This window comes from Channa argus, chromosome 5 (assembly GCF_033026475.1).
Source record: "Channa argus isolate prfri chromosome 5, Channa argus male v1.0, whole genome shotgun sequence".
In the NCBI taxonomy this organism is placed as follows: Eukaryota; Metazoa; Chordata; class Actinopteri; order Anabantiformes; family Channidae; genus Channa; species Channa argus.
Window position 1 is genome coordinate 2939382 of NC_090201.1, and position 23385 is coordinate 2962766.

A 23385-nucleotide genomic window follows, 5' to 3' on the forward strand; every position below is an offset into this window, starting at 1 on the left:
CTACGTGCCAGCTCATCCTTCACTGGGTTGGACAGACCGTGGTGAAAAACCGCCAGCAGAGCAGCGTTGTCCCATCAGGCCTCCGTAGTGAGCACTCGGAACTCCACCGAGAAATCCGGCACGCTTCGAAAACCCTGGAGGAGAGAGAGAAGCCTGTGGGCTGCGCTCTCCGAACGCGCCGGGTGATCAAAAACCTTCCTTAAATCTTCAACGAATGTGTGGAACGGAATCAGAAGGGAGTTACCTAATTTTGCCTCCACCCACTCTAGAGCTCATCCTCTGAGCACTGTGTTTCGGTTATCTGGGAGCGCTGCTGGGTAGTCCGATCCAGCATTTCCTTGATCCATTGCATCTGCTGGTCATGGTGCCCCAGTAGAGTACCCTGGCATGAGACTGCATGTTGTAGTTTGGGTCCGCTGGATCCATTTAAGTGGCCAGATCGTTCTGTCACACTTACTAAGTCCAGTCAAAACAAGTGGATCCAGAGAGACGGAACCAGGTTATTGGGAGGGATAGTATGGTTTATTGGGGTAGGCAGCACAGGTAGAAATGGGAGGATAGGGGAGTGCTGACGGATAGCGATGTCTGAAGAGGGAGAGCCTGGTCCAAGGAGCTTAAGACCAGGTGCAGGAGGGACCGATGAAGCGGCGAGTCGTGGGAAGACGATGACTGGATGCAGCAGGGCGGCTTGAGGTTCTGTGGGAGAGGAGACACAGTGAACGAGTGGGTAATTCTATGCAGGTTAGGTTTTTAGGAAGCCTAGTGTACTCGAGTACCGTGGAGGTTACTGAGATGATCTGGCGACTTGTGGTGTGAAGGAGAGCGGTATATGAAGTGTTGTCATTAGGGCGAATGATTGCATGCAGGTGTGGCCACCGCTGCAGTCCCAGGTGCACTAGGGAGGAAAGACAAACACACGAACACAAAAGAGACAGGGAGAGGGAGGGAAGCAGGACCCGAGGATAGAAGAGCGGGTGCTGTGACAGTTCTGTTCAGTTTGAATGGAATCAATTATTGTATCTTCAGACTCGACTCAACATAGAGAGTGACTAGTGCAAAGGATTTAAAAGTTGATCAAGAAGCAGATTTACTGAGCTTCTGCTTGCAAGAGACAAGCACTGATATGTGTGAAACTGCAATCGTCTCCTTCTTCCACCTCGAGTGTTGCAGCTTCTGTTAGTGCAAACTGCATTGTTGGGAGGCTAATGAGACACTGTATACTTTGACAATATAACACATTTCCTCCTTTGGTTTTGTTTGATGGGTCAGAGACTATTGTACCCAGTCCCTAAAAAAATGACAATCCTATACAAATGGCAACTGCTGATACATTTTGTAGGGACAAACATTATTCACTTGTCATTTAGGCATGAAGGGGTGTTTAAACACACTAGGAAGACATTGAAAGAAACATTTGTTTTCTCTAAATAAAAGGAAAGAATAGGCATAGCTGAGACAGAGAGAGACATGGCCCATGGCACAGGCAAAACAAGTGAATACAACGTCCCTACGTTCCCATAATTTAACATCAGTTTCAGGTAATTGTGCTTATAGAAAAAGGCCAGAAGTTCACATTCAAGTTCAAGTTTTTCAATACAACTGTTTAAATTAATATTTTTTTCTCATTAATCAAAACTTAGAACCTCTTAATCATAATTTCAGTAAAAACAGACTTTTGGAAATGTCTCTAAATGTATCAAAAAGGAAAAAATGAAGTATCTCATGTAAAGTATTGAGACCCTTTGCAACAACACTTGAAATTTAGCTCAAATGCCTCTTATTTCTCTTGTTCCTTAGTGAGATGTTTCCACTCCGTTACTGGACACCACCTGTAAATTAAATTGACACGATTTAGCTGACGATGCAGACTGTATCAGAGCAAAAGCCATGAGGTCAAAGTAACTTCCTTATGTCTGGAGGAAACCATCACCTGTCCATTACCCATTTGTAAAGTGAAACATGTTGGTGGCAGCATCATGCTGTGACTTTGTTGTCAGCAGCAGGGACTAGGAGACTGGTCAGGGCTGAAGGAAAGCAGAATGGAGCAAAGCACAGACAGCACTCAGGACTGAAAATCCTTAGAGATTGTAGAACAACTTTATCGTTATATGATGCATTTTGGCTTATAGCCTTCAGCAGGGTTTGTAAAAACCCCAGAGTAAAAAGACATTAAAATAGAACAGCGTTTAGGACCTCAGACTGGGCCGAAGGTTCACCTTCCAACATGACAACAATCCTAAGAACAAAGCCGAGAAAACACAGGAGTGGCGTAAGGACAACTCTGAATGCCCTAGAGTGGCCGAGCCAGAGCCCCGATTTGGACCCTTTTAAACATCTCTGGAGAGACTTAAAAATAACAGTCCACTGACCATCCACAATTAACCAAACTGAGCTTGAGAGGATTTACATTAACATGTACATTTAGTCATTTAGCAGACTCTTTTATCCAAAGCGAATTACATGTGAGGTAGAAGGCAAGCGAGAATCTAAGTCAAGGAGAAAACATCAAAGCGAAGTCCTATCTGAAAAGAGCAGAATGGAAGTTTTTTTTTTATTTTACAAAGAAGAATGGCAGAAAATCTCCCCTTCCAGGTGTGCAAAGCTGTCGTGTCAAACCTAAAAAGAATCAAGGCTGCAATGGCTGCCAAAGGTGCTTAATCAAAGGACTGAGTCAAGGGACTTTGGACATGTGATATTCCAGTTTTTTTTTTGCAATAAATTTACAGACATTTCTAAAATTCAGTTTTTACTTTGACATTATGCAGTACTGAGTGTAGATTAATGAAAAAAAATGAATTTAAACAACTGCAGTATCAGGCTGCAACAAAATTGAAAAAAGTGAAGGGGGTCCGAAAACGTTGCACTGTAAATTGGCACCGTAACCTGATGACAGATGTGGTGATGTAATCACATTACACACTACTGCACAATTGAGGAGCTGTTCCGGTAAAAGTGACCAATTATTGCAGCACAGATCGACCAATTCATGTCTGCATGTGTATCATTCACATAACCTGTAGTACAGCTCCAATAGTCAAAACAGGACTCAATAAATTTAGGCTCTAATAAATTTCGAGCCAGATTCAGTGACAAAGACCCTTTTCTCTGAGTGGCACAGTGGTAGACGTGAGCCTGCTGCTGCTTGTAATTTTCCACTTTTTGTTTCTCGAGCTTTGTGTAAATTCTGTCTGCGGTTGCCTTTCTGGACAACCAAACAAGATAGGGTAGGACATGTGGTTTGGTTGACAATCCAACACAAACACAGAGCATTGTGGTAAAAGCATTGTTCTGATAACAAACGTGATCTGATAACCTGCAACTGTACTTCATCAAAGAACTGCTGCAGTGCTGGTCAAATGGAGACCTTGAACATGCGGCTCTCTGAGGTTGACCTCAGCACTTGGCCTCAGTACTGTGTGTGCACCATGTATTACTCATTTTGTGGGGACTGAATCTGTTTACATACTCGCATTATGGGGACTAATCTTACTTGTCGGGACCAAAGGCTGGTCACATACCATGTAAATCATACAATTTTAAAAAAACTGTTAAGATTATGGTTAGGATCAGGTTTAGGCAAGTGGTGGTAATGGTGTAGGTTAATTTAAGTCTCTAGCAAATAAATGTAAGTCAATGTAAAGTCCCCACAAGTGACAAATGTTGTTTGTGTGTGGCAGAGGTTGACAAACGTATCTTGATTCTAATATATCTTGAACTCACTCCTAAAATATTAAAATGTTATCTTACATGAAAGCACTACACACACACAATCACACAATCACACATACACACACACACACACACTCCCCAGTGCCTTTTGTCCTTTTGTATGTGGTCACCATGGCAACTGTATACAGAGGCTACCATTCATTCCCCCCTTCTCCTTCCCTTTTAATGCCAACTGGTGTTCCCTTGTCTGAATTAAGCACAAGTGATTGCTTTTTTTAATCACTGTTAGGGTTTGGGCCTGTTAATCCATCCGGAGGAGATAGCAACTTGAAATCAGTAGAGAGAACCGAGCGGTGTTAATGTAACCAAATAAAACGATCTGTCAGTATTCTTGGTTTATTAATGAATGTTTGGGTTAGGTACAGGGTGGTACAGGTATTCATCAGCTTGATTAAATAACCTTTGCAATCACTAAACTAAGCAAAACGTACGTGTTCACTAATTTTGGCTTCATACATACAGGTCATTCCCAACTCCTTACATCCAGTAATAATGCTGATGGGTTTAGCTTACAGGAAATCCATTATTCAGATACTTTGAATCATTATTGATTGTAAAATTGTTTTTATTTATTCATTCATTTGTCATTTTGAAGCACTTTATTGTACTAATGGGGAAATGTTGTAGACAGCTAGCAATCAAGCTGCGACTGCTTGGGAGCTTTCAACATCGTCTAAAGACTCTTGAACATGAGTCCTTCTGCTTGCCGATGGCTGTGTTTTTAATCTAGTCAAAGAAAAGGAACTACACTGTACATTCGATGGGCCAGTGTGAAACAGTGATGAAGACAAAACTGCAAGTTAGCAAAGCGGGGGCGCTGAATTACATGGAGCTCACATCCACATCTCACTGTGATTTAACCCGCACTCCTGACAACTTCTTTGGGCACAGTGCTGCCAATTCTGAGACAGTTGTAAAATTTCCTTATAAACGGAATACTTGTAATAGCCATGCAGTCAATTGTCATTCAACTAAATGGTTATATCAATTAAGTCTCAAAGTGTTAAATGGTAAATACATCTTCATTCAGACGACATCTCTTTACTTCTAATATCTATTTGGAACTTGAAGGCAGCATATAATAGTCAGCTGTTAGATAGGTACTGTAGACCACCTCTGTAACAACCAACGACAGGACACAGGAAGCACAAGCTACATTACTCGATCCATCATTGATCATTCTTGGCATTCAGGTTGTTCTGTTTCCAATCTGAGTGGAAGTGATTGTTGATTCTCTTGTGGACAATTTGTCAAGTATTGAGATGGTTTGAATGTGAATATCCCCTTCTTAATGGTGGCTTTGCTTTTTTAAACTGAATAAGAGACAACTTTTAGAACTTGGTGTAAATGTTGATATAGATACATTTAATGTTGGCTGTTGTTATTATAAACTGAAACATTGTAATTGCAATTTTCACATGTCATATTATTGCTGTTTCAATTGTATCAATGCAGTTTGACCTGTTTCTGGTGTATTTTGAAGATTTAGAGATGACAATACATCTGAATGGTGGGTTGAGGAGTTTATTGTGCATAAAGAACAAGTTGAGGATCAAGACCTTGCTGGGTTTGAGTTGTATTCGTGTGTTATAGTTTCTGATGATATTTTTGAAATTGGGCCATTCTAACAGAGGAAATGAGATTTGTCAGAAGAATGATGGATCATGCTCAACTCCTTTGTGTTAGTAGGTTAATATTTGGTCAGTTTGTCCTGCACTGTCCAAGTCTTTGTATGCAGTGGAATAAAATGCCCCGTCTGCTTACTTTTCTATAGCAAATGTAATGATTTAATCATTGTGTTCCAATGCAACACATTGTTTGAATGAAGGAAATGGTACATTCATTAAGGGAAAGGGAGCTGCCAGGAGGTGGTGGGGGAGGGTCCCAGAGGATCTTATTCTGACCCTAACCAGCTCTTGTAACTACCTAAACACAACCATAAAATAGTTTAATAACACCGTAGTCACACAAATTAGACATTGTACTAAAGGATGTTGTGCCAGAAAACTAAACCAGATATTTTGCTTCAAGATCGGATATATTATTTAAAAATAAGTTGTCTGGTAAGATTTTATTGATATATTTACTCTCAATGTATTTGCAAGTTGCCATTTACATTACATGTCAACATATTCGCATTATGTTCATAGGAAACATAATGTGGTTGTAATTCCTCGGAATAACACAATCATGTTTGCAGTTTAGTTGTATAGGAAGGTAATTTTTTGGGATGGTTTCAGGACTGTCCATCACATATTTGGAGTATGCGTGTGAGTCTGTACTCTGTCTTAGTACTGTGTTAAATGTGTTAGCAGTTTGTTAAAATTAACTCTGTGGTTTAATGGTAGAGTCTGGTCTAGCAACTAAATGCCACCAATTTAATTTTGAAATTAAGCTTTACTGATTTTTATAACTGTTATAATGGTTAAAAGATGATTAATGCATGATGGTCTTATGTTTTCACTTAGAGATGTCTATATCACTTTTTGCCATTTTGGCATTAAACGTTGTTCCTCTAGAAGCAATGGAGGTGTGTCTAAAACATCTAGAACATCAGTGGATAGTTTCAGCTTATTTAGTATTTGCTGAACTGCTTACTGCTATGATCTTATGTAAAATAAACCGTGGTGGTTGTCAGGTCATGGACACTCAGAATGGAATGTAATACAATTTTAATTAGAGTTTGGAATCAGATATGTGTATCTCATTAGATTTTTGGCTGTTAAAAACTAATTTATTTGGCGTCCCTTTACAAGATAACAGTTTGTTCCAAATGCTGTTCATGTTTAATCTTAAATTAATAATTTAATGGTGTAAATTTAGAAGCACATGCTATAAAAGCACAAATAATGTGACACGTTAGTTGTGCAAAAAATAACATTGTTGCTGTATATGTAGGTGCATGTGTGCATCACAAATGACCATTAAGAATCCAACAGGGGGACCAGTAGTCATGACAACTGGTTCAAACTGTTGTGTGTTGAAGCAGAAAGTCTGCGAACCAGAGTTCCTCAGCTGAGGAACTTAGCTTAATCCACTGACCCAAAAACTCCACCTGTCACAATCATCATCTCCAGGGACAGTGTCCTCTAATGCTTGTCAAATACGACATCAACAGAGCACAGCCACTCAAACGTCTGGTCTAACTGTCCAGTTGTCTCTTTCCTTCAGTTACATAAGCAGAGGATGCAATTTTTGGATTCTAGCCTCATGAAAGCATTAGATAATCCAACAAACACTTCTCCTGAAGCACACTAGTGCCATAAAGAGGTCCCCTCACTTGTCATCTTTTGACAGCTTCACAATGTAGACCCTCAAACATTCCTGTTTATTTTAACTAAACAACACATCCAATAAAAGCTTGTTCAGATTTAATGAATCTTGACATTTAATGTTGGTAAATGTATGTTTTACGATGACAAAATTATGGTAAGATTTGGTTTGCTTCTATTTGGTTAACTTTCAGGTTAATATTAGGGAGTTTGAAAACATTTGTTGTTATGGATATGGAACAGGAAAAAAACTGTGGTGTCCTGTGTTAAAGCCATCCTTTGTGAAGTATTTACTGTCATGTACTGCATTAACTTTACCAAGGAGCAAAGTGGTGTTGACATTGGTTGCTTCTTTAAAACCCTCTTTAAGTGGCACATTCAGAGGCTTAAATAATGCTTTTCACAAGAAACACACTCAGCATTTAGGTGTGGCAGGTGTGGTGAGTATCAGCATATTCCAACACGTTCTCACCCCACAGTGTCAGATAATGCCTCTTCCTTAGGCATCACATTTGAATATGGTGAATGTTCTGCACTCATATAGCGCTTTTCTACCTATTGGTAATCAAAGCGCTCACAATCACAGACACACTGATGGGGGAGCTGCTATGCACCTGGCCAACGCTCACCAGGAGCAATTATAAAGTGTCTTGCTCAAGGACTTTGACATGTGACCAGAGGAGCCAGGGATCGAACCAGCCTCTGGGGAATTACCTCCTGCCCCACATTCACACAATCATATTGATGCCACAGGTACCCTTTGGTGTTACTACGGTCAACGGTCCCCAGTGGGACCAGCACCTCACGACGGTGGATGGGTTGTTAGGGGTTCAGTGAAGAGCAGTGAGCGAACCATGAAACCATTGGTCGGTAGGCAGCCACTCCACTGAGCCACTGCCGCCCCAAATTCAAGTTACAAGATAAATTACATAGAAACAAAACACCGCATCCGTGACAATGCCACACATGTACTTCCTTACCAGAGTAACCAAGTGTGCCATGTGTTAAGATCATCATCAAAGTGCACAATGTCTCACTCTACAGTTGAACCCTGGTGTCTTGCGAAAATTGTCAGCTTTGGTAAAGTTTAATTGTCGACCGTACAGAGACCTGATATTTACAGTGCACATAAACATGTAATTTAAATCACATATGTCTTAATCAGGTCAGTATATTTTGAGAGAGAATTGGAAACACACACACATACAGTGAAACATGTTATATACCAATATACTAACACGGTGTCTTGAATGGATTCTGCACCAAACATGCTGCTGCTGCTCTGCTGATGTGCTGCTGCAGGCTGTTAGGCAGTGGATTAGTTTTTTTGTCTCTAGCAAAACTGCATCTGTTTTTGCATAAGATATGTCTGTTTGTCATCTACTGGTTTAACAGGTGAATCCACAATCCTTAAAAGGTTAGACATGTGAGGTGAGGTGTGCTTGTGTGCTACACAGTGCATCTTTCTGTTGAAGAATGCAAACCTATTAACAGAAAGTGATGTTTTGTCTGGTGTCACATCTGTGTGTGAACGGACCAATGCAATTCCATTCAACTTTATTTATATAGCGCCAATTCACAGCAAAGACATCTCAAGGCACTTTACATAATAAAGTCAAGACTATAAAGATGTATAGAGAGAACCCAACAATTACCCCTTGAACAAGCCCTAGGCAACAGTGGAGAGGAAAAACTCCCTTTAACGGAAGAAACCTCCAGCCGAACCAGGCTCAGGGTGGGCGGCCATCTGCCTTGATCGGTTGGGGTGAGTGAAAAGTGAAGAGAGAAAAGAAAAAGAGCAACAAAAGCAACAACAAAACATTGGGCAGGTTGGATTGGTAAAATTGTTGTGGTTTGGCTTTAAATACTTGTTCCTTACGTCACGTTAGTATTGTCCCTGAATTCAAACTCCAATCCTTTCCAGCCATCCACTCTGACCTCCTGACCTGTGTGTGCATCATACTGTAGCTGCTTATACATACAGACTTATACATACATTTCTGCTGGTTGCTTTTCACGTTTTGTACAAACAACCTCTAAAATTTCACAGGAGAGTATAAAACAAACATCACCCATATAATATATAATATATATAACTGGTGATGCTTTTCTACCTATTGGCACTCAAACCACCCTACACTTCACACTCACACTCATACACCAGTGGGGGAGCTGCTATGCAGCTGGCCAACACTTGCTGGGAGCAACTAAGTTGAGGTTCAGTTGGGTTTTGCTCAAGAACACTTTGACATGTGACTGGATGAGGTGGGAATTGAACCAACAACTGTGAGATGGGTGGACAACCACTCTACCTTCCTGCGCCACAGTTGACCTAGACTGTGACTCTCCAAGACTATATATTTGTTGTGGCATTAACCCGTGACAGCCCTAAATGCATGTGGGGTGACTGTGGGGCTTGAAGGTAGAGTGGTCGTCCACCAATCCCGCAGTTATTGGTTTGATCCTCGGCTCCACTGGTCACATGTCAAAGTGTCCTTGATCTCGAAACTGAACCCCAACTTAGTTGCTCCCGGTGAGCGTTGGCCAGCTGCATAGCAGCTCCCCCATCGGTGTGTGAGTGTGTGTGATTGTGAATGGGTAAATAAGAAGCAGTGTAAAGTGCTTTGAGTGCCAGTAAGTAGAAAAGCACTTTATAAGTGCAGACCATTTATTTAAATCTAAATTCAGTATATAGTCTATAGCATAATATAGACTATATATTTGTTGTGGCATTAATCCGTGACTTTCCTAAATGTAGATTCAGTTTAATGTACTATTACTGTGCAGCGGAAAACATAATTACCATTATAATTCAATTTTATACCAAATGACTGAATTTAGAATGACTGATGAATATTTGTTTTCAAGATGGCATTAATTACATTTATATTGATCGGTGCCAAAATGTTCAGTTACCCCACTGTAATACACACCCAAACACACACACGCACACACGGACACACACACACACCATCTGCAGCAGCATAAATTACCTTATTGACTCTGCTAACTATGTGGTTCTCCTGGGGTCTTGCCCTGGATATGAGTTCTCTCTGCTAGATTTCAGTTGGGTTAATGCCCAGTTACACCCAGAATGAAGGCACAGCAATTTGTTAACATCCACAACAGATCTTTAGTCATGACAATGTCTTTCGTAAGGATTAAGAATTGATTTTACATTGGTCAAATTTCATACTTCTTGTAAAGAAAGTAAAATTCCTAGTGTAGATATTGTATGTGTAAATGTATTCCAGGAGGCTTTCAAAGACTCTGACTTCTCAATGTCACAGAGACTTGTTATGGGTAGACAGAAAAAGAAGACTTTCTAGAAGCTGAGTTGTGACACAGTGTCTTAGTTGTGTCCCTAGCGGCTGAGAAAAGACATGTACTTTTCTTTAAAATTGACTTTTTTCTGTTTTAAAGTCAGAAACAGTTGAAGAAATTTAACTGAGAGTTAACACGTCCTCGTTGTTTGGAGGAAGCCCTGTTAATGCGAGTCAGTAAGATCACACAGCAGCACTTTGCTAACAAGACTAAGGGCCATGACACAGCAAGCTGGACCTTCTAGATACATATTCTATATTTATTCTGTATTTATTCTATGATCCTTTAGACTCATTGACTGCACTCAGGTGATCTTTAAATAATCGTGTGACTTTTGAAACCAATTTAGATTTAGTGACCTTAAAGGGCAGTTTTATATTTGTAATTAATTAAATGCATTTTTAATTAATTAGTATTTGTAATTAATGGGTTTGGCTGTAGCTAAGTTGGTAGAGCAGTCATTCACGAACCACAGGGACAGTGGTTTGACTCCTGGTCCTCCTGTCCCTGGTCAAGACATCAAACCCCCAAGTTCTCCCTAGTGTCTGCTGCTTAGTTGTAAATCGCTTTGGATAAATGTGTCTGCTAAATAACTTAGTGTTAAATTAGTGTAGTGTAATTTAGATTACACTTACATACGTGGTTAGAGGTCTATTTACCTATTTACCTTGAGATGAAAGTCAAAAGGTCAAATTAAACTATCCACAAAAAAAAAAAAAGCCAAACAACACAGGGTTGTTGGGTAATTATCTTTATATCATTTAGGTAAAACCTGTAAATCACATGTTCGAGAAGAACAGAATACCGCATCCGTTTTGCACTAGTTAATGTGGTAATGAAAGTTTTTCTTTAGACATATTGTTTCTGGTGGGTCATTCCTCAGTTAAAACTGTCCCTGGCTTCCCGATGCAGCAGGCTGTTTCATCTCCCGGCTCCAAACGACCCGGTCTGCCCACGCTCCCTCTACCATCTGCCCCCCTGTGAAGACATGAGACATTCCCTGGAACAATCATGCAGCAGCTTCCACAGGAACAAGGGGAAAGGCAGCAGTATATAACACAGCCAGTGGACAGAGTGAATGCAGTTACAGTGCTATTGAGTTATAAAGCAGGACAATTTGTACTTTGGCTTGTTTATTCCAAGAGCTGCAGCATGATGTTTGAAGCATGGAGAGCTACAAATAACTGGTGTACTGGTGGAAGCAGGTAAAGCACCCAATCTCTCATTTTGTTCTTAAATTAACCCTTGGATGATGCTATATAGCAATTATGGAGAATCCAAACTAGAAATAAACATTTAGTGTTTGAGCAAACAAACAGATCCATATATCTGTGTTTCTGACTATGACCCTCTTGTAGTGATGAGTCAGTTTTCCATGTAAAATAGTGCCAAGACTTTTGTTACATCCCTTCTTCCACCAAGCAAATGTGCAGTCTGACAGTCATTTTGCCAAGTAGATATCCAGCCCCACCCACATCAATGCTACCTTCCACCCTGTGAGGAATTTCACACGGCTGCCAATACCCAATGTCATTATAGCAGCATGAGCTGTAATTTACGAAAATGTAATTTAAACATGTTGCATGTTTCAAAACATTTCACCAATTACTTTAATATTGTGTGTAAATATAACTGTTGTAAATATAACTCTGATGTCATGTTTCACTATGACATCAGCGTTTGCGTTAAAAGCTGCTGCTCACCACTCTGTGCAGCATGTCAGATTTTCTTTTCCAGATTTCATTTTCAGTAAAGCTTTCCCACCAACAACTAAACGCTCAAAATTCACCACCATTCATCACAAGCTCACCTGATGGTAAGTGGTTTAGTCAGTCGAGCATTGCCAGATCGTACTAAAGTGTCCCCGAACCTCAGTCTTTCTTCTTTTCCATCATTTTGCTGAGAACAGTTCTTGCTGCTATAATAAACTCTGCTGTGTTTTTTTTTTTTTTGGTCCTTTCGGCTGCTGTGTTTATTGATCTCAAATGATTGTTTGAGATCAGTAAACCACAGAGACTTCTTCACACCCAAACCTAATCCCCTGATGTCAGGTTGCCTACTTTCCTCCCTTCGTGAAGGCTTAATGCATAGGTCTTCTAATAGTGTTGTCACATTTGGTCATTGTGCTTTTTGGATCCAGTTTTCACAAAGTGTAATAGAATTACATGCATTGTTTCTTTAGAGGCCTTTAGTTTAGCCATAGTTAGACTCTGAGAAACCTCCTCTTTGTTTAAAATAACACTTTTCTGATACTATCACTTAGTTTTACAGCATTTGATACACTATGTTCAGAGGTGGCACACAAATACAATACTCATGTAAAAGTGCAAATATTTGCCAAAAGATTTTGAGACTCTGTTTCTGTAAAATATAAGTTGTAAAGTAAGTTGTTTGTACCAACTGCCAAAAATCCAAAACAAATACGTTGTACTGGTCAGAGATATCTAGCAGCTGTACTGCATTGTAATGAAGTATTTTGACCCTACAAAGATTATTTCAACAAACTGTTCACGGGGACGTATAAGAATGTAGGTACAAGTGACCTCTGTGGGGGGCAAAGTTGGAGGACTCCAGAGTTAAAAGAGTTAAAGGTCACCACTTTATGTAATGATACATCAGCATGTATTGTTCGTAATGTGTCCATCATATATTTATAATCAAACCGGACAGTCTCCGTGGTGAATCAGCTTCATGTGTCCCTATTTTTCCTTTCTCTTGCACACGTGCACAGACACACACACACACACACACACACACACACACACACACACACACACACACACAAATGAAAAGTCAAAAAACAGTGTTTTCTGTCACCATACAGGTACAATCTGTGCCCCAGGTTTCTAAAATAAGTCGCGGGGGGGGAATTTCCCGTAACTAGGTTTCTTAAGTGCATGTAAACACTGTTCCCTCATTACCTGAGAAAGCTGGTTTCTCTGAGTACCTGGGTTGCTTAAGTGGAGGTAAATGCAGTCATAATACATAATACATTATACATCTGTACAAGAGATGTGGTGTTCAGTCTACAGCGAAGGGTTACTGTGCCAAGCTTCATGCCTTTGTGACCCAACCTCAGTGTGTATCCTGACAGCTTGTAGGCGTATAGGGTGGCAGCTGCCATTTTGTTGGGAAAAATGACAGGCCTCCATCAGCCTGGGCAGGCGGATGGAAACCTCAGTCTCTGGTGTGACAGTTGTGCACTTGTTTTTTCTGCTCTACACCCTGACACAAATGTGGAGTTTCATTCATTCGTCAAAAAAAAAAGGTTTCTCGGAAATAAACCATGTCAAAAAATTTAAGGAACACCGCAGTTTATGATATAAATCTAATCCTATTTTTTAGGAGACGAAATGCACCTTAGCATCTCTGGATGGCTGATAACAACATCCCGCTGTTATCACACACTCACACACACATACACATTGTGTGACATTAACATTAGCCTGCTCCTGCTCCCTGCTAATCAGCAGGCTCGGCAGAAGAGGGGGTATTGATCCTGCTGCCCGGAGCGAGAGCCGATGATGAATTCCACATCGTTCTCAGATTGAGTCCTGCTCTCAGTATCAGTGGCCTCTGTAAGCGGCAAAGCTGCTCTTGGCCCACTGGAAAGAGAAGGTATCGACAAGTGATTCACTGTGATTATGGGTACAAGCATGTCTGTCAATCATTGTCTTTAAATGAGGAACAAATACACACTGCACTACACAAGGTTTTGACAATAACACACTTGTCTAAGATACATATAAACATAATCACACTGACCAAACAATGAAATCTTCCTTTCTGCCAAGGTGAAATCTGGTATTAGTGTGGTCACTGGTGGAAAATTCTCTTCACACATGAAGTGAGAAGTGGTGAAACACAAACTCTTCCACTTATTTTTCTCAGTTTCCAAAAACATATGGACACAATATATAGCAACCAAAGGTGGCACTTGTTTGAGTTTGTGAAAAGATAGTGGTTTGTAAAGATACAGGCTCCGGACTGTTTTTGTTTGTGAAATGATAAAGTCGGAGGTCCCCAATATTCTTTAGATGTTTGGAGCTGTCTAATTTACAATGTGGTTTTCTGAGCAGGTGTTGGGTTTCAGATGAGACTTTGATTTCTTGAATTAGGACCTCAGAATACTGACTCATAGACTACTGTAGTTAGGAAAAACTTTCATTATAAAAACATTTGTGCTTTTATTATAGTAGATGTAGAAGAGAAAACAAGAAGAACATGAAAAGTAAGGCTGTTGTAGATGCATTTTGCATATTTGTAGAAAGAACTGGGACAGAATGTTTTCAGGGAAACTTAGGAATGATTAGTCATTTAGTTAATTGAAATTCTTGCCAGATATTTCTGGCAACTTGTATTTAGGTACAGCAAGACATGTTTATAATCAGGTGCTCCAACAAATCAGCTGCATAGTATGTGGGTTTGATCTTACATAAGGTAACATAGTGTGACTAATACCAACCAATTGGGGCGACTGTGGCGCAGGAAGGTAGAGCGGTTGTCCACCAATCTCACAGTTGTTGCTTCAATCCCCGGCTCCTCTGGTCAGTGAGATACTGAACCCCAACTTAGTTGCTCCCTGTGAGTGTCCCCCATCGGTGTATAAATGGGTGAATAAGAAGCAGTGTAAAGTGCTTTGAGTGCCAATAGGTAGAAAAGTGCTATATAAGGTGCAGAACATTTACCATGTAGATTCCATATCAAATATATTCATATATTCTGCAGTGAGCAACTGCAGCAACCAGTGTGGGAAGTTGTAGCAAGCAGCTGAAAGACGGTGTTTCCTCTTAGTTGGAGTCCTGTTTGTCCCTCGTTCAGTTTCTCGTTTTGAATCCGTTTCAACGTTCAAGTGTTTTTAATTTTTTTTGTCAACAGTTTTTTGTTGAAGTTATTGGGAGCGTCTTTTAGTATGAAATTCAACTCTTCTTTGTTTCAATTCCTTTTGCCAACATTGTTGTGATTATAAGTAATATTATAAAATATATATTGTTGTCATTATTCAATTTCTGAGTGGCACTGTCTTTCTGTGTTTCTCTAGCTGGACAACCCTGATGAGCAGGCAGCACAGATCAGACGAGAGCTGGATGGTCGACTGCAGATGGCGGACCAGATCGCACGGGTAAAATAAAAGTTGAATAGATGATGAGTGGATGAATGAACATATTGATACCCTGTTGCTAGGCTCCAATGTGTCAATTTTGTGTCAAGACACCACTGAGTTTAGTCAGGATTCACCAACTTAGCACCAAGAGTCTATGAACCAGATTTTATAGTAAATCAACAGTTGTCAAAACACTTTACAGCTGTGACTACAAGTCACAAATAACAACCACGGAATGGTGCCAGAGTAAAAGGAATGTCAAAGTCCGTAGGATTTCTCCTCCATAGACCACAGATGTCTCTAACAACGTGACCTCAATATACCCAATATCTGTCAATATATTTCAATGAGGATCACAGCACTGGACTAACAGACCTACACTGCCAATGCAGCGCACAGATCATACAAAGTACATGGTAAACGTGTTGATATGTTGGAAAATGGGCCAACAACTGTACCATCTGATGTTTGGTGGAAATTGCTCATTAATTGTTGTCTTTCTGTTTTGGTCAGTATGGTGGAAGGTTCCCCAAGTTTGCCTCCAGAGATATGGAGGCAATGTTCATTGAGGAGCTGAGATCTTCTGTAAACCTGCTGATGGCCAACCTGGAGAGCATGCCTGTGTCCAAGGGAGGAGAGTTCAAACTGCAGAAACTGAAAAGAGGCCACAACACCTCCATCATGGACATGGGCCAGGAGGACGAAAACACCCTGTCTAAATCTGACGTGGTGCTGTCCTTCACTCTGGAGGTTGGTAGAAAGTCTCCAAATATTTGTGATTGTTTTTTTATTTTATCAGAAAGGGTTAGTGCTGCAACATGAACATTGATATTTCTGGGCAAAACAAAGTTTCTCCTGATGCTAGTGCTAAAGACTAAGACAAGGAATGTCACAATAATGATGCAATGCATCCCAGTGGAAGAATTTGACATAGGGAGGAACGGAAGACTAGGAGGTTTGCAGCATAACTTTTTCCATGTGGTGATGTTGTGGTAACATATCATCTCAGTGACAATGCGAGTCAGGACTGACCAGCACAGCTTTCTGTATCTCCCACTTAAAATACACTTACATTTTGACTCATGTGACCCTCAGGTAACACATGATGGCCATAATGTGACCTCAATTACTCTTAAAGTAAAATTTAGGTTATTTTCAAAATTAATTTTTTGTCCAAAGTCACCACACAGACTAAATGGTAAATGGTCTGCACTTATATAGTACTTATACTTTCTACCTATTGGCACTCAAAGCACTTTACACTCATTGTTATTCACCCATTCGCACTCACAATAACATGCACGCTCACACGGCCATGGGGGAGCTGCTATGCAGCTGGCCAACACTCACCGGGAGCAACTAAGTTGCGGTTGAGTGTCTTGCTCAAGGACACTTTGACATGTGACTTGAAGTGCCGGTCAAACCAACAACTGCAGGATTGGTGGACGACGGTTCTACTGAACACCAATCTTCCCTACTCACATCTGCTTAGTTGTCAGTCTGCAACCTGCAACAGTGGCAAGATACAGCAAACATGGAAAGGGAATTTCCTTTAATAGTGTGGGAAAGTGACAGTCTGGGGCTGAAGACAGGCGAGTGAACATGATGTAGTGATTTAACCCCAAAGCCCTGGGTGTCCTTACACACAAGTGGGATCAGTAATCAACTGAATGCAGGTGTTTACTAATCAAGGACATGTGAGTGAGTACAAGGGAGTAGGGTGAAGCTGACTGTGAATGAGATTGTGTATGGGCATGTGTGAAACCATGCTGAGGGAAGAGAAGGCAAAGAATCAAACAAGAATACATTACTGGAATAAAGAAATGTCACCAAGTGCAGCGGTGTGTCTGGCTGATGTGTTTAATAGTAGTAGTAATAGATCTACTGCACAAACAGAACTGGAGAAGATGCAGGGTTGTAGCATCTGTGTGCAATCGTTGACAATGGTCATTTCCTGAATTAATGCCATGAAGTATTTATTTTTTATTTTTTTTATTTTATAATTTTATAAATAGTAATGCCAACTACATGTAACTAACAACTATATGTTGTAAAACCCCAAATTACAAATACAAGTCAGATAAAGGTTTAAGGAACAAACAAGTCTTCAATAAAGCAATACCAATATATATATATAAAAATTTTTTTTTTCTTAAATGAGCTTGTAGATCTGAAAAACACTCCAGAATAAATAGGATACATACACTAAAAGAATCACCACTGCAGAGCAGCTTTAATGTCAACCATAAAATGAGTTTCTACATCTTTCAACCCAGTGTTCTGCAGAACATGTGGTGATCATTCCACATTTCTATAGCTTCTATTTGAGTAGGAATCAAACACATAATGCAATTACACAAAGAAGGCTCTTACGTAAGACACTGACCGTCAGCTTGGTTCAGGGAAGCTGAGATGTTTAGAAAGAGCCTGGACCAGTAAAAAAAAGCCCAACTACTGTTACAATAATGACCCATGAATGGTTTCTGAGGATTAGTGAGTTACTAATGAGATGAGATGTCTCTTGGGACTTCTGCTAATTGAGAGAATTTTTGAGCCTCAACTTAAATAGGTATTTGGCAGCTCCGTTCTTATATTGACAGAAAAGGAATCCAGAATCCAGTATGTCCTTGCTGGCAGATAATAAATTCCAAGTGTACAGCCTCTGTGCGGGTTTATCCTCCACAGAGATCCCTTCAGCATAACAGCCCAGAATCCGATGAGCAAATGTAGGAAGCTCAAAGACTGATTGCGCTCAGTACAGCTCCTCACTGTGATTGCATAAATGCTCAAACATTTGTTTTGTGCTTTTCAAACTGGAAAACCAATTTTAACTAAACACATTTTTTCCTAGTAAAGTCTCAAATTACATCCTGGCATGGCAGGCAATGAAAGCCCACGTCCAACTCCATGACAGAGAAATAAAAGCACTATTTTCATGTAATGCAGACTTCTGTCCACATTGACAAAAACAAACGAAGCAAACAGAAAAGCATTTTTCATACTGGTCATTCCTGTTGCAGTTGGCAAACAATTAAATTACATGATATTGCCACAATCTGGTAAATCACTTTGTTGTACTTGTAAATCCTCAGCTTGGTGTCAGCAGGGTAATGTGCCAGTCTGTCCACGCCAACTCACTTTTTGATGTCTTATTCAGGCTTTCATTGCAGTGTTTTTAGTGATTGACTGAGGCTCCTAACACATCTAACTCTAATTAGTTGGGGTTCACTCTTCTCCATAGTCATGCAGTCATCACACGGCATAAAAATGTTAGTTTGACAACAGCTGTATTGACATGCAAACGATAACGAGAAGTTTTTTCGCTGTTCGAAACTTGAATTTGGGCTGTGTGCATTTTCTTCCCCTTTTGATTCGTGCTTTATCTCTGTCTATGTTTATGTGCAGGTGGTGATCATGGAAGTTCAAGGTCTGAAGTCGTTGGCTCCAAACAGGATTGTTTACTGCACCATGGAGGTGGAGGGAGGACATAAACTGCAGACAGACCAGGCTGAAGCCTCAAAACCCACGTATGTGCAGTACACACACACACACACACACACACAAAGACAGGTTGCAGAACAGGTACAGTGGGCAGAAGGACAGTAAAAGAATAATAATACATAATAAAAAGAATAAGGCACTATATATAAAAAAAACAAAAATAATAATTATAACAATACATTTTATACAACAAGTACATTCAAATGTTGGCTGTTAAGGTTATTGATTGGTTGAGAATGGGTTTTTGTCGTTGATATAGTAGTATTCATTAATTTTGGAAGGTGCACATAGCTCTAAGTGAATTGCTTTGTTTTGCTCTTTGCTGGAATTAGTCAGTGGCTGAAAGAGATTCCCATCCTCCACCATTGTTCGTAGAGCAGGGGAGATGGATTATTGGCCAGTATGGCACTGATCATGTCCACCATCCTCCTCACTGCACGTGCAGCCTCCAGACTGCCCACTTCCAATTCAACAACAGATTTTGCCTCCTTGAGCAGCTTGTTCAGTCTGTTGGCCTCATCAGGTGTGATCCCACCTTCCCAGCGCACAAGTACAAAGAACAGTGCACTTACCACTATAGACTAATAGAACATCTCCAGTAGCCTACAAAGCCTATGAAAGAATAAAGTCTCCTGGGGGAGAATGGCTCCTCTGGCCTTTCTTGTATTTAACCAGTTTTTCTTTAATGTGGACCACTAAATCTCTGTATGACTAGCTATCTACTTGCTCTGTAAGGATAGTAACTGGGACTCTGCTCTTCTTGCTCTTGCTAGGCCAAGGCTACCATCAATTCTCTGGTTTTATTAATATCGAGCTTTGAAAAGTTATTGCTGCACCGCTCCACAAAGCTTTCTAGCACGTCGTTAGATTATACGCAGGATTGGTGGTACAATTCCTTCAGGTATGCCAGTGCTCCTCATTGCCACATCAGATGCATAGCTGTCCAAGCCACATCTGGAACCTTAGATCCTGCAGGAACAGCCTCTCAAATGCTTCAAGACATGTGATGTTTTTGATGGGGTGCTGAAAAACCTTGAGCTGACCAGCCCACACTTTGAATACTCTGGAGTTTAACTCATCAGCTTGCTTCACTTTGTTGGTTTTGAGTTTGGATAGATCCCGTTTGTGGTGGTGGCAGTGCATTTATATTGTGTTGGTTTTTTCGATGACATAACCTGACCAATGTCCAACACTTAGCAAATGTGCATCACTGTGTAACCACTGCTATTGTTTGTATAGCTGATATGCTTGTTAAACGCCATCCTAAACGTCACGCTGCTCAAACTGTGGGTGCCGGTATCTGTGTAAAATGATCATTGATTCCTCTTAAGGGTGGTGTTTTTAATGTAGTCTACATTGGCAGAGGCGCTTTAAAGAAATACATTTGGTGGGATTTCTGTATAAAAAGGACTAATGTCTTCATCCCATTTCACACCTCTTTTATATTAATCTGCCCCATCTTGTGCTCTAGTCCGTCTCTGTAGCTGCTTTGCATCTGTCAACATCCTCTTGATTGACCTATCTTTTGCCTTGTTGAGGAGACTCTTAACCTCCTTCCCTTATCTATCTATGTTTGACCTTTTTTGATTGTACAACATTGTCCTCACCAAAGTGCATGCAGTCTGTGTTGCAGTAAGAAGCCTTTAGTGTCCTCACCACAATCATGAAAAGGTCTCAGTTTGTAACAATGAAGCACTCCTGCAGGGCCCCCTGAGCATCTTTTGACCCAAACTCTAGGTAGCTGGCTGCTGTCTTACTATGGGCTTGTGTGCACATATTAGATGGAATAGGTGGTGACTGTGAGGCAGGATGTAGAGCAGTCGTCCACCAACCCCACAATTGTTGGTTTAATCCCGGCTCCTTGGGTCACATGTCGAAGTGTCCTGGGGCAAGATGCTGAAACCCAACTTAGTTGCTCACAGGGAGTGTTGGCCAGCTGCATAGCAGCTCCCCCATCGGTGTGTGAGTGTGAACAGGTGGATAAGAAGCAGTGTAAAGCGCTTTGAGTGTCAATAGGTAAAAAGGCACTGTATAAGTGCAGACCATTAACCATTAGCTTATGGCTGAGTCCCTTTTCAAGGTGGCACACAACAGGTCAGGAGTCTTTTTTTTTTTCTTTTATTGCACAGTCCCCTTAACGTTTTAAGTTGGTCACAGTTCTTGAAACATGGTGAAAAAGCCCATTTATTGTAGGTTTAGAATCAACCCCTTGGAAGTTTACATTTTTTTTATGTTTCCATTTTTTAACAGATTTTTTTTTATGTAAATTTAAATACAAATCTAGAACAGCTACAGACACAATAAGAATGACATAAATGAAGCAAACACAATTCCTTGTGTATGTGTGTGTGTGTGTGTGTGTGGGGGGGTGCAATTAGTCTTTGTGTTGGGATGTAGTAGTTGAGTATGAGTGTGTCCAGTGTGTTACAGTGCAGCATGGATAGCAGCAACATGAGGTCAGGTGTTACTGAGTGTGATGGGCTGAGGAAAGAAACTGTTTTGGTGTCTGGTGGTTTTGGCAGACAGAGCTCTGTGGTCCCTTCTAGAGGGGAGAAGCTGAAAGAAGTCCAGAGTGAGAAGGGTCGGTGGTGATTCCTCAGCTGAGCCTTTTTGATGATGGAGTTCATGTTTTTGTCCGACCTCAAATGTTTAGAGAAGACACAAGATGGTACTGATTTGTTGTGTAGGGCATAACTTTTTCCATCGTTACTTGCTGTGTCCTGTTCATCAGTAAGCCTTTGATCCACTCACAGATGAAGGGAATACAGAGAGCTGGGAGAGTTTGGAGGATAGGACATGTGGAATTACAGCGATGATCTAAAATCCACAAACACAAAGCATAAATACATATGCCACAGGGTAGTCAAGGTGGTCCAGGATATAACGCAGTTCCACAATTATGATTGAATGTTTGAAGGTTGAGGGGACTTCACAAACAGCCATGGTCTGGCCTCTGAACTCTGGAATTTTTGTGTGTGGAGGAGGCAGCTCACCTTCTCTTCATAGATCCAGAGGGTATGTGGTCTGTCTGTGTCAGGAGGATTTAAAGCGAATGAATGCGCATGTTGAAGAAGTTTATCACAGTTTCTTCAGGGACCTGGAAGTATTCTTGTATTCACCTCTTGACCTCTGTTTTTTAATAATCTTGACACTAATTTGCCCCAAGTGTTTTTTTGTTCTTTGTAGTGTTTTAGCTCAGGAGCAGACTAATCATGACAGCTTAAACCTGTTCTAGAGAATGTTATGAGCAAAGGAACTGTTGTATGAATACTGAAACACTAGGAAATTCAGATTTTACTTAATGAGTATTATTTACTTAATTGTGTGTATATGTATATGAATTAAAACAGTAAAAATCAATTTTGTAACCATTTACAGTAAGTTCACTGCAGTAAGTAAGTGGTTTGCCTCTAACCATCATTTTCATTATTATTACAACAATCGAGCCGCGGAACTGAAAAAAACTGACAGCGCTTGAGTGTCAGAAGTGACACGACAGGTTACATCTTGTTTCCATGGTAGCCACTTGTTCATTGTTTCACCCCTTCCACTTTTTCTTCTCTGAATTGGTCTTGATGCTACTGTTTAATAGTTTAAGCTGCATTGTAGTGATGGAAAAATGGCCAGCATGAGAGACGGGATCCTGGCTGGAAACTGTGCTTCTCTCTGTCCTGTTCATTTATTCCAGAAGCTCTAAATACATATAGCCTTGCTTTTGTATTTTGGTAAACTTGAGGATTTAACATGGGTCTAGTAGTTGTAATTGTAACACTCAATTGAACCACAATTGCTGATTGATCTAAAAAAAAAAAAAAAGTAGCTCTGTTGGCAGAACTCATAAGATAAACACTGAAACATATACATGCAAAAAATAAAACTTACACTGTTTATAATTTCTTGGTTTTCTGCATAAATTTGTCATTACAGGCACAAAATATCGACGGAGACAATATTTCTAAGCTTATAAAATAATGTTGTGAACTTTCATTTCTTTATCAGTTGCAGCCATTTATCATACAAAGTGATGACGGAAAAAGTTATCACAACAATGCTTTAAAAACTGGTTGAACCATCTTTGGCAGCAATAGTTTCAAACAAGCCCTTCCTGTAGCAAAATGTTGTGTTCAGGAGGAATTTTGGACCCCGCTCCTTAAAGAACTGCTTCATCTCAGCAATATTCCTAGGACGTCTGGTGCGAACAGTTTTCTTCAGGTCATTCCAGAACATCTTCATTGTGTTGATGTCTGGGCTCTGACTGGGTCACTCCAAAAGGTGGATTTTGTATCTCTGAGTCCATTCTGTTGTAGTTTCCTTCAGTGTTTAGCGTCATTTTCCTGTTGCCTGACCCATATTCTTGTAATGGCTTTAGATTGCAGAAAGCTACCACGACATTATCCTGTAGAATACATTGACAAACAGTTTAGGTCTAGAAGTGATGATCTCTTTTACTCTATA

At 40.4% G+C, this 23385-nt stretch overlaps 1 protein-coding gene across 5 annotated transcripts in view; it reads left to right on the top strand.

Annotated features, from left to right (window-relative positions):
* The window catches only part of cadpsa (Ca2+-dependent activator protein for secretion a), a 183881-nt gene that overhangs the window by 52929 nt on the left and 107567 nt on the right, over window positions 1–23385 (top strand). For all 5 annotated transcript variants that reach the window (XM_067505309.1, XM_067505313.1, XM_067505310.1 and 2 more), the window contains exons 4-6: window positions 15367–15447; window positions 15943–16179; window positions 18835–18956. In XM_067505309.1, the coding sequence (XP_067361410.1) occupies window positions 15367–15447; window positions 15943–16179; window positions 18835–18956 (440 nt within the window). The remainder of the gene's footprint in view (window positions 1–15366; window positions 15448–15942; window positions 16180–18834; window positions 18957–23385) is intronic.